The following is a 12,528-nucleotide window of genomic DNA, read 5'->3' on the forward strand; positions in this document are numbered from 1 at the left end:
TTGTTTTTACTGTAAGCTGCAATATTCATTCTAAACATTAGTATAAAAAAGTATAACCAGAAGGAAATGAATACATGACTCTTTATTTCTATTTTAGTTGAAGCACTGGAGATTACATTAATAATTTCCTCCAAGCAGTCACTGATACATTAGAATCATATGCATGATGTAAGAGTAGCAACCCTTCCTGATGATGCATACATTAGAATCATGTCAATGTTATGTAGTAATTTATAAATGCAAGCAGTAAAGACACACGTTAGTTAAAAGCACATCATTGTATTATTGTACAATCATATTCTAGAACATCTACACTATAGATTGATTAGTAGGTTATTCATTTAAAACAAAGGAAAAAAAAAAAAAGCTTATTCCCTCAGATAAGTTTGTAGATATTATCTCATGTTGCTGTTTGGAGGGATACATATTTATGTGGTCAGAACCCCTTGGACAGATCCATGTAATGTCAGAAGTTACCAACATATATATATATTGCTTCTTAATTCTGAGCTAAGTAGGTTTCATCTTCACTCTCAACTCATTATGTTCACTATATTTAACCCAGTCACCCTAAAAACACTTTTCTGAATTCAACCTGCTTTCACAATACTCAATGAGAAGCAAACAATTGAACCATTTTTTTTTCATAAAAAACTTTAAAAACTTAGAGCGAAGTCTGCACTTCTGGTGCCATTCCAACCCATATAGGTGGGATGTCAGCAGACACCATACTCTGGATCAGGAACTGTGTTCTCTAGGGTGAGTGGTACTCTGTATCAGCACTTCCAAACTGCATTAAGCAGGAAAATGAAGCGCTGCATCAATGCTGTCAGCAGACAGCAACCATGTTTGCCTTTTTTTTTGTTCAGTAACTCTACATAAGTTTCACATCAGGGTTATTCATCATATATTCTAGGGGGTCCGTCGTCATCTTTTTGGAAGGTAGCAACCTTCTTTGCATGATTCTGGACGTGATCCTCATTCATTTTTTCCAAGGCTTCAATCTAGAGGAAAGAATTAGGTACATTACCACATATCCGAATAAAGATGATGGCACAATTACCACAACTATCTGTACTGTCCAGCAGCAAATACATTCAAGGGTAAACTGGAAGATTGAAGCAAAAAAGTGTTTTCACCCAGCCAGCTGCTTCAGGGTAATTCAGAGAGTTCTAATTTCAAACACTTTTATAAAAGAGGACCTCTTCACCAGACCCTTTCTGCAATAGAGTCCTCCCTGATCATACTTACTTAAAGATGGAACTTCAGTACTTTAATAATGTAGTATAGAGTTAAAGTTTTATGTATCTGTCTGGTTACAATGTTTTAAATTGTTGTACCTATAGTAAATATTACATTTACCTTATTTTTAATATAGTCATTAAAATGAATCTGTTCCTGTACAGAGCAAATAAAGTGGCTGACCCTATCCCCAGCATCACATAATCATCTTCTCTTCACTCCCCTCATGCTAAAGAAGTGATCTGCAGCTTACACAGGGCTGGGAATGCTCTCTGCATGCCCTGGGCAAGTGTAGGCGTAAATCATATGCTGCTAGGAAGGGGGGGCATTTAAAGTGGACCTACCAGTGATATATTACTGAACTTATTGTTTAGAATGCCATTTGCTTGGATGTAAAACTGATAATCTGCTTTTATTCCTAGTCACATACCAGAAACCTGCAAATACCTATGCAAAAAGTCCTGTGGTGGCAAGCCATATACCTGGGCTGTATACCCATTATGGGTTAGTGATTCAGAGACAGAAGATTAGAAGATCAACCAGGTAAGAGGTATTTCTAATATAAAACGTAATGTGAAAGGTCAGCTTTAACTGAGCCTATTCCTTTGACCTAGAATAGCAAAAACAGAGGTTTGCAATAAATTGTGCGTCCACTGTTTAGAGAATATTTCAAACAGAAGCTCCCATACAGTTGCCAAGTAATTGATGCCAGTGAAAATTCCCAATATGCTTTTGTTTTCATATGGCTTTGGAATATTGTATTATTTGCTGGTTTGTTGGCACATATTATCTATACTCCTAAGAAAAAAAGGACGAATTTCCACAATCATATCAAACCACTGTAAGGCTACCCTTAATTCAATCTGCAGCATTAACTAAATTGCCCTACTTGCAGAGTGAATATATCTTTACATTTGATGTGATTGCAAATGATATTATCCTGGATGAGCCTTTATTACCATGGTCAAATTAGGTCTGCAGAAGTTACATGTCCTATTCTACAAGGCCATTCTGCATTACATTATAAAGGTCACTATAAATAATAATATTCATTACATGAACTCCAATAGATCATAATGGTATTTACCTCTGCCAGGAAATCCACTTGATTATCAGAGGCAATATTCAGCCCAGAGACCAAATTAAAGAGTTCACGTTCATTAGGAGTCTCAGCAACACCACACTTCTGGAAAAACTGATGAACACAAAAAAACATCTTTGTGAATTTAAAATAACTATATGTGAAAAATTACTTCAACAATGTAAGATATATGTCCAGTGAAAACATTTTACTTTTACTCTTTAATATAGAATAAAAAAAAAAATCCATGTTTTTGTTGGAGATTTCGCATTAAAATATGAGAACAACTTTTAATGAGCAGTGCAAAATTATAAAAAGTCTGGGGCACAAACACATTTTTATGTATAAAGCATGGACAAGGTTATCGATACTAAGCATGTACTCTGTTTTTAACACAGATCTTTTTACAGATGTGGTTTGTTAACAAGCAATGCAACAAAAATTCAAATGCAGGTACTGTGGTTGTGGATGAGAGGCAAAGCAACAAACCCAAAATAATGGATGCATGAGCATAAATATGATTTACAGCTCTCACAAACAGAACTCAGTACAATCAGCATTTTATATAGGTATTTTAGTAAATCATTAAGTTAAACCAAGAATATATTCTGGCGACCTTATGCCAGGCAAATGTCAATATTAATAAAATTAATAAATGCATTTTTACATTTCATTAGCATAGGTGCCTAAAATTTTTCAAATACTGGGCTGCCCATTATAGCAGCACCCAAACTGGGAAAGAGGGACATCACTAAAAATAGTACTCTGCTGAATACACGTCGTGACAAGGAACATGCTCTCAGGAAGAGGGAAGTAGTAAAGTAGATCTGATGATTTATTAGTGTGTTGCTGCAACTATAATTTCCAAACAGCTGGCTGCATGGTGGTGCAGACATCAAAATCATTCCTTAACTTTCACAAAGAAGTGTCACACTCCTGGCTAAAAGGATCCATTCTTATGTACCTGTGACACATTCCTGCAGTCCCTGTACAGAAATTCCAGTCCATGTGGATGTGTAGGCTCAACTGACTGACTTACATCAATCAGCCACACCTGCAGAAAGAAAAAAAGTTATAGATGTTAACTCTAACATTTAAGAAGCCAATGTTTCCTAAAATTGTATATGCCTATTGAGTTTTAATTTATCATTTTAGCAGTACTGCGGTGTTTCAATAAGGACAGATGATTTTAGGACAATACAGAAGTCTGTAATCAGTGTGTACAATGTAAACAAAACCTTTTCCTAAACTAAATTTTCATTACATAAATATGAATTCTGTGATCAGATATATGCAGATGTTTATTTATAAAGTTAAATACATCCTGACTACTACAGACTAAGCAAATATACTTACCTTCCCATCATGCCAAAGCATGTTATATTCACTCAGATCAGCATGAACTAGATTACACTGGTCATAGAGCTGCTTCATTACCTAAAAACAAAAAGGCGAATTAAGAAATGAAACGTGAAATGACAAATAAATACATCCAAAAAGTCAGTAATTTAACACAATATTTTTTTTTCACTGTTTAAGAGACTCGGCTAAAGAATATTGCCTCGGCTAACGAATATTTAAAAAAAACCCAAAGACAGGAAGTAAAATGTCTAATAGCATACAGTATGATGAATGTACAGTACTTCCTGTATACTGTATCAGAAAGTGAGACATAGCTTTACATATGAACAAACGGGGCTTCCCTAGCTTCCTCAGCTAATCACAGCTTAGGCTGTGGGTGATTTTCAGGACTGGGCTCTTCTGCATTCTCTTGTAACTCTTAAATGACCAAGACAAATTCTGCAGTTGTTTTTTTTTTAAATATCAAAGAAAAGCTTGCACCAGAAGTTAATTGAATGTCTAAGCTCCATGCATTTTGTTTTCTTTGCTTTGTGAATAATCCAGTGAGGATTTTATACAGTGACTGACACTTCACCGACTAATATTATGCTAACACTGTTCCAATTTGGAAGCTGTTCATCTCAGCCTTTGGTGAGTTTATGACTTTTTATATTGTTCTTTTTACTATTTTTTTTTTTTTTTTTAAACTTATCTTTAAATTGTTAGCAGTATTCAGAATGAATGAAATAATTTTCCACAGAAAATCACGTTTCAGCTAACAAAGATTTTAGCTAACAATTGTGATTACGGAACAAGGTATCACTGTAGTACGATTGTTACAACTGGAAACTTACAGCAAGAACTTGGTAATAAGCAGCTTTGGAATCTTCAATACCAAGCTTAGCTTCTTTAAGGGTGGGAGCAGGCATTTGATCCTTCCCAATAAAAGACATGACCAAAACATGCTTCTTTAACATAACAACCTCTGGACAAGGAATGCCAGCTTTCTCCATTCTGTAAAAAGAAAAAGAAAAAAAACAAAATTTAGAAAAAAAAATAAACAGTGCATTACAAAGAATTTCTTTAATTTCTAGGTCAAATTTGCAGTCAGCTGAACTAACTAAAATGCAATACTGATGTAACTTAGACATCTTAAAGACAGGACATGCTTCAAGCCAGCAACCTTCCCCAAGAATATGTGTAGAAGGTATTATGTATTGTCAATTTTTTTTCTACACAGTTACCAAGAAAAAGCAAACCAAAAAGTAAACCTGTAATACCAGCCAGTCCTATTAAGTCATTTAGCTGGCTGTATGTTCTGCTCACAATCCAGATATATTTTTATCTGTGGCTCTATATTGTGGTGAACTAAAAGTGGAAACATGGTTTACAACAGTAAAAACAGAATTTAAAAAAAATGAACTAAGGTACCACCTTAAAAATCTATGGTCAGGCCAGGTGATATCCTCTCTGCATGGTAGTTACATCATCCAGGCCCAGCCAATCAAGACGGCTGAAGATCTAAACAAGGCAGAGAAGGATATAGATGGTGGTGCCCGCACCATAACCTCAGGTCAGGTGAGTATATACAGGGAGGGATTTGGTTCCACTTTAAATGTTGTTATTTTTAAATCAACCTTCACCTCCAGTGTTTCTCTGCACCAGCTATTGGTTTTAGTATAATTAAACACAGCAAGCTCCCCATACCTTTTCAGGTTATGCTTTTCTTTTTCTGCCCACATTCTGATGATCTTGCGTGGATTTAATTTGCTGAAGCGATCCTTGAACCTGTAATCATCCTTGATATATTTGTCTCTGTTCTTAAATTCATTTAGAGTTGTCTTGAATACCTTGATGGCGCATTCAGCAGGTACTTCTTGTTCTTCCACGCTTTTAAAAAACAAAAAACAAAAATTAACAATCAAAAGTTAAGAACACTGAAAGCCCACCTAAAAGTATTATTTGACCCCAATATGCCATGTCTGGCCCTAGTGTCTCTTAATTTGTAGATAGCCAACAACAATCTGGTTACAAAACAAGTGATATATCACCTTTAGGTGGATAAATCAGGGAGGGGTTAAGATTTTATTTCAGTACCTTCCTCCACTTGCATGAAACACAACAGATTCTTTTCCAGTGCTCACACATCCATTAATAGTTTCCAGAACTCCAGCATTCACCATTTTATACAAAAGCAGTCTAGTCTTTGGGTCCACCACTTTTTCCTGGAACACAATAATACAAAACGTAGTTGTATACATATCAAACAGCATGCAAAAAATGTTTAAAAAAACTTAATAATGGAGGAATAAGCAAGACTTACAGCTGTTGAAACTTCTTTTTTGTCATGCACTCTGGCACTCTTGCGCTGTTCAGAGATTGAGTGTTGCTTTAACACATTAAAAACTTGATTGGACAACTTCAAATCCATTCCAATTCCATCACCAACTTGAAACTCTGGGACAAACTGAAAGGTTTAAATAAAGGTTAGGTTCCCTGTGTTCTGGAGATCCAACTGTAACTAGCATTACAGCAAAAAAAGTATACACAACTGATTCTATTTAACAATTTACTGTAACTAAAATCAATCTTATCAGAATCCTAAGCTTTTTTATTTATCCTCTGTTATTCCTAAAAAACACATTTGTGTTTAAGAACTATTAAGTATCAGAAATAAAGGCACATAGATAAAGGTGATCAATGCTTTATACCAAATTTGTTTTGAAATTAAAGAGTAAATCTGTCCTTATAAGCACAGTTGTCCTTATCAGCATACTTGTTCTGGGTTAATGACAACGTAATATGGGAAGAAGTTCAGCATGATAAGAGAATGAGGTTCAATCATAGGTTTTCTGCTTCACTACCTTGCAGTATCCTTTAAAAATATTCACTTATTTCCTTCCCCAACCCACACATTGGTGTATAAATTACTGTGGCAAGGACATTAACGCTAGAGCCAATATGAATGATTTAATATGCATATGTAAAAAAACAGTATATAATGAAAGCATTATTCTTTGCTTACATTCTCCATCCGAGCTGTATTCTTTCTGCCGCAGACTACTTCATCATGTTTGGTTGTAATGTCTTTACCTTTACCAATAAATCCTTTTTTAGGGGTGGTGGTTGGCTTATCTGCATATAAACATATGATAACTTTACTACAACACTGTTTTGTAATACTCAGCTATAATATTTTAAAAAAGGTTTAATTTTATTAGCAAAAGGCACAATTTCTGATGAATTTCCACAGGATAGTCTCACCAAGTATAGTCCACAGGCAATCTATTGGCATTGAGGCTGTGATTTTTGAAGATACTTGTTCTGCAACTGTCAATTGTAACCTGTACTGCATGATTTAGTGAGTCACTGACACAACACAAATGTGCATATTAGCTGAAGTAATACCCAATAGACATCTGCCTGTACCAGGTTGGTGACTAACCTGGTAAAGATGATAGCACTGAGATATGCACCATCAAATACAAAGCAAATAAAGGAATTGTCAAGAGTGAGGGCTGTGATCTAAATACTATGAATTATACTTACTTTAGTAGGTTCGCCAAGAAAGCTGTGAAACTTGAACATTGTTTATCGCTTGCTGAATCTTTTTAGATATCGGTTAACTTTTTATAGTAAATGCCATAACTTTGTGTTTAGGGCCTGAAACTGGTTCTGCACAAACACACCCACTCCATATAAATTTACTAATGGCATTAATCAATAGGATTATATTAATTTTATACCAAAGAGTAAAGTGGCATGCTGCCAGGAATACAGTATGCTGTCTTAACATGGAAAGCCACACTTGAAGAGAGACACTAGCAGTTTTTGCCAAGTTAAAGCTAAAACAGATATGAGTAATTTTCTCTCTTCTAGCTTAAAAAATATATTAAACCTGCAAATATGATTTGCTGCAACAAGAGATCACTCCATGTGAAGTGAGTGGGTCTGCTTCCTGAAGCCTTAATAATGTTAAGGCTGGGTACACACGTGCCATATTTGTCAAACGACAAAAGACTGCATGACACATGATCGAGTGCTGTACATACAACACTGTTCTATTCTATGGAGAGGGGAGGGGGAGAACAACAGACCACACCAACTTTGCACTCCCTCCCTTTCACTTTCATCATTCGTTTCTCGTTCATGGATACACCAGGGCGGTCATCAGAACAACGGACGACGAACGCTGTAACACACTCCAGATTCTCACCCGATATGAGCGATTATTAGACGAGAATCACCTGTCGTGTGTACATTACCTAAAATTTCCTTTCCATAACTAATTGCAAAGGCACAATTAAATTTGATTGGGAGATGGCAGAAACTTAATACTAACACGTTCATATTCTAAGCTTTTTGTTCATGACAACAGAGAGACTGCAGTGTCCATGGTATGGAATAGCATGATTACAAAGTGACAAAATAGTTCCCAGACCTCCAGAAAAAGAAGCAAAATGAAACTTCTAAACTGCAGCAATGCCTTCATGAAAACCTGAACCACTAAAATAAGATGTATGCCTCCTATGCATTTTCAGCATACATATCCTATTACCAGAAAAACAATTTCATGAGTTTGCACTGTTTTTCAAGAAAGAAAAAAAAAGGGGGGATTATCTGTTTCCTCACCAGCTTTATATGGATCATGGCGTGTATCCTGCCAATCAACTTCATCATCCTCGGAGCTGTCACTATCTTCACTTGGATGCACCTTGCGATAGTTTTCAAATGAAATGGAGACTGCAAATGAGAGTACCATGTTTAACTAGCTTTGGTTCCATTTGTTAATTTTATCTACATTACTATGTTCATCAATAGCAACTATACCTTTACTGTCCCCATTAAATTTCTTCTCCTCTCTTCGAAGTTGGGCATCAAACTCTTTATCAAACTGCATCTGCAACATCTGCGCCAACACAGCATCACTTGATGTATCAATGTTCTCACTGGTTAGGAAAGCACCTTCATCGGCACTAAAAGAAGATTACAAAATAAAAGTTAATCTTTTTGACAACAAAAAAACATTTTTAGGGGAAAAATAACTTAAGAATACCTGCTTGATATAATTTTTCAAAGTGTAACTTCACTATTACAGTGGAGGCAAAGTTCCACATGTTGGATCAGGCAGGTCGTTATTAAAGAAAAGGACAGGCAGAGTCCCTTACACAATGTAAATTAGAAAAAAAAAAATCACATGCAGGTCCTGTATTGCAAAAAGGATAGGCAATGTTCCTGAATAAAATATTTTAGCTGCCTGATCAATTTTTTTTTATTTAATACATTTGCCTGACCTTGTTTTATTCCATGTGTTGCTGTGTATACCCGGTCTTCTCTAAAACTCTGAACCTTCAGCTTTCTTACCAGGTCGAACTTCTGCAACTCCTGCGCGTGAGTTATCTCCAGCAGCCAGAGGCATCACCTGTCCCTTCTGCAATAACAAACCTGCCTGCTTTCACTTTTTTCTAAGTTATGCATAGTTCCACTTTAAATTTAACATCAGAGGCAATTTGTTTATTAGCTTTGAATATTCCTATATGCTTTCATGCTTGAGAATTTGTTTTAAATTTGTACTAAATAAGCTTGAAAGTTCAGGAATCTCCCTCACTTTTTCTATTTCCATAGTTCTCTTCCTCTCCTCTGTGTATCGTATACTAGACACGTTGCTTAGTGGTGTCTCTCTTATTTTGTGTTCATTCATCTTCTTCCCCATCTATGTACAATTTACAAGGTTATCCATTTATAGGTGTTATGTTGTCAAACAGGAATAATGTTAGAATCTAAGTCAGGTTTTTAATTTAGTCTATATCTCAATTAGGAAAATGTTCCCTAGCTTTTTGTCCTGGACAATCTGTCACACCTGACACAATAGGGTTTTATTGGCGTTTTGTTCTTCTTTTTTAAATACGTTATCTTATTTATGGTCATATGTTGGGGCAATGTGAGACAGGGAAGTTGAAAATGGGGAAGTGGAGTTTGAAACTTGGAATTATTGATGTTATGAGCAGACATTGGCTGATATGTAACTTACAGCACTTCCTCTGGTAACACATTTCTCTCTTCCTCTAGCTGCAGCTCCTTGGCCAGCTCTTCGCTCATGACTTCTGCCAATGAGCACTGATTCACAGGCTTTGCTGGTAAACCCCAAGGGCTCTAAAATGAAATAGAAAAGCTTTACACGCAATTTCAGAAGCAACTACTCAACAATTTGTTATACAAAAAATAAGTTAAATTAAAACATTTATATCAATCCAACTTTCTGCAGGCAAGTACTTGCCCCTATTTTCAAAATAGTATCACTCATCTCCAGGCAAACAATTATACAGATGAAATACACACATGAACTGGTTTTACCGACCAAAGGATTTGCATTTCTGTCTACATAGTAATTAAGGGAATTTTAGTTTTCTCTACTTCACTTCCATCTATAGCCCCTGCCCTTATTCTGTTACTGAAAAAGTGACAAACAGCACATTGATAAACGTGTCCCTTCGCGCAATCTCTCTCCTTTTATACTGCACAAAAAGTTTCTGGCTCCTTGTGATGCTTCTATCTTCACCTTTCTGAGCTCTACTCTATAGCTTAAATTCATGTTCTTTAACTGCTTGCTAAAAATAAAAATAAAAATATATAAAAGGCTCCATTTATTTGTGCCTTTTTATACCTGCATGATGGGTAAGTTTAGCATTTAAACAATATTTACATATGTTCTGCACACTATGTTTTTATTTTTTTTTGTTTTTTAATATATTTCGTGTGATGGTGTATAGGAAAAAACATGTAATCTTCGTATAGTGGAAAACAGGTATTCTTTATGGAGAAAATACAATCTATGTAACTCATCCGATTTGTTTTTTGTTCCTCTAAACCAAGTTCCACATGCTGGCTGGAGACTTCTCTGAAAAAAATAAAAGTCTTCCGCCAGACAGATGAACACATTAGTCACTGACAATTGGTATGAACATGTATTTAAGAAAGCCACAAGGCTGGGATCCCTTTATAGATTGAGATAGACTGTACTCTGTAAATAACAAAAGATCTCATGGGTGAGTCAGATGGAAATCCCAGGGACTGAGGTGACATCACATATTGTGTAATGATGAACAAAGTACAGCAGTAACTCCAAGAAGACGGTAAGGTAGTAAATGGGGACAAAGAACCTGCTGATAAAGTGTGCGGAGTCACCAGCATGGGAGGTGCCCGGAGTCATGAACATTGACACAGCACTGATAAAAGTTCATAAAACAACCCGTCATTATTGAAGTGTCAAGTTTTGTAAAAAGTGAGAAAGATTTACATCTGCTATTAAAGACCCGGTTATGGAGATTTACCTTCTTTTCCTGTCCTGCTAATAACACATCTGATACAAAACCAGAACTTCCTATTTTTAGCTTTTTTTGGCTTTGATCAGCAGCCTTAGGCTAATGTTAGAAGTCAGCAACAGGATCACTTTTACCCCATACAGATGTCAGATTACAGCTCTGATCTTTCATGATAGTTTCCGGGTGAATAAACAAACACACAGCTTAGTTCTATAGGAATAAAAGTGGGAGGAGGAGTGAAACTACGAAACTACGATTTTGTGCCTGCTTCAGGTGATGTATGAAAAAGAAGAGAAGATGGCGGTGCCTAGCAGAGGAATACCAGGACAACGCGGACCTGATGGAAGAAATCTCGGGACATATCAACTGATCTGCGGAATTGAAGGCAAGGGTATTTTGTTTTGGGCAGCTTTGCGTTTACTTCCACGTTTACGGTTCTTCTAGGTTGAAAAAAGCCAGGAAACACTGATTTAGGCAGTTACCAACTAAAGACAGCTGAAATCAGGTGACCAGCAGATCAGGGGCCACAAGTCAGGCAGAGAGCCCAATATGGCAGCTGTGCCCTTATATGGTCATGGCCTCCCTCCAACACAACCTGTGGCACCACATTATATATGAATTTATATATAAATATAAATATATATATTTATACTCACTGATACACACATAAAAATAAAAACAGCCAAGATGTGTATACTAAGGCTGGGTAATGTAAGGGTGTCTCACCGGCCGGGCTTCAGGTGCGATGATTCCCCCTTGCTCCATCTTCTCATTCAGACTACAGTGGGTGCTGGGTATAGCAGAAATAGGCAGGGTGCAGAGTAGACGGAGGAATACAATGTATAGCTGAGTACAGGGAATGTGTCTCTGGGATATGCCCGGACTTGTCAGAGTCTCACTCCTTCGCCCTGTAAGTGTATTACAGCTGATAGGTTATCTGAGGATACTTGTAGAGCAGGTACAGATAGATAATACTCACAGACAGCAACTCAGGTCGGTGTGTGGCCTCAGAATCAGGACGCTGCCCCCAATACCGGTGTATGACACACTCAAGTAATGCACTCTGGGAATAGGTTGAACTACCGCCCCCTTCAGGATGACCGCCCCTATGACGTTTCCATTACCTCACCCTAATGAACGTCATTTCTAGATATAGCACATGGCTCTTACATGTCTCAAACGTCGTGTGTTTCCTGTCACATAAAACAGTTAATGACATTTCTACAGTAAATGTTTTCTATATCAAATATTACATTTTTAAGTTGATGTTATACAGTATTACATTGTGTTATAGTTTATTTGTGGTTTTGCTTACAGCTATTTAGAAATTGACTTCGGTAAAATGTCTTCTAATACAGACAGTAGACGCGTCCTCTAGTGTCCGAGCTATAGAGTGACGTCACCTGTTGTCTGTCAGAAACACAAAGCGAGGACTCTGATTGGACGTGGCAGTTGTGCGTGACATTAAGCAATCATAGAGAAAATAATACTTTTGAAAAGGGGGAAGGGAGTGTAGAGTGCATACATTGTTATATCATTACA

The 12,528-nt window shown here is 36.6% G+C and overlaps 1 protein-coding gene across 2 annotated transcripts; it reads right to left on the bottom strand.

Annotated features, from left to right (window-relative positions):
- Positions 1-67: 67 nt before the first annotated feature.
- RIOK3 (RIO kinase 3) lies at positions 68-12,087 on the bottom strand. 2 transcript variants are annotated; one of them, XM_072411317.1, is made up of 14 exons: positions 11,966-12,087; positions 11,713-11,894; positions 9,696-9,817; positions 8,495-8,640; positions 8,297-8,407; positions 6,690-6,799; positions 5,988-6,131; positions 5,762-5,889; positions 5,372-5,554; positions 4,519-4,678; positions 3,680-3,760; positions 3,288-3,377; positions 2,330-2,437; positions 68-1,004 (listed from the first exon to the last, which is right to left on the bottom strand). In XM_072411317.1, exons 2-14 carry the CDS (start codon positions 11,749-11,751, stop codon positions 897-899), a joined length of 1,530 nt encoding a protein of 509 aa, XP_072267418.1. In that variant the 5' UTR covers positions 11,752-11,894; positions 11,966-12,087; the 3' UTR covers positions 68-896. The 2 variants fall into 2 exon arrangements, with proteins under 2 accessions (XP_072267418.1, XP_072267417.1); XM_072411316.1 differs by having other exon boundaries at positions 11,713-12,049.
- Between the last annotated feature and the right edge of the window lie 441 nt (positions 12,088-12,528).

Source organism: Pyxicephalus adspersus, chromosome 5 (genome assembly GCF_032062135.1).
Source record: "Pyxicephalus adspersus chromosome 5, UCB_Pads_2.0, whole genome shotgun sequence".
In the NCBI taxonomy this organism is placed as follows: domain Eukaryota; kingdom Metazoa; phylum Chordata; class Amphibia; order Anura; family Pyxicephalidae; genus Pyxicephalus; species Pyxicephalus adspersus.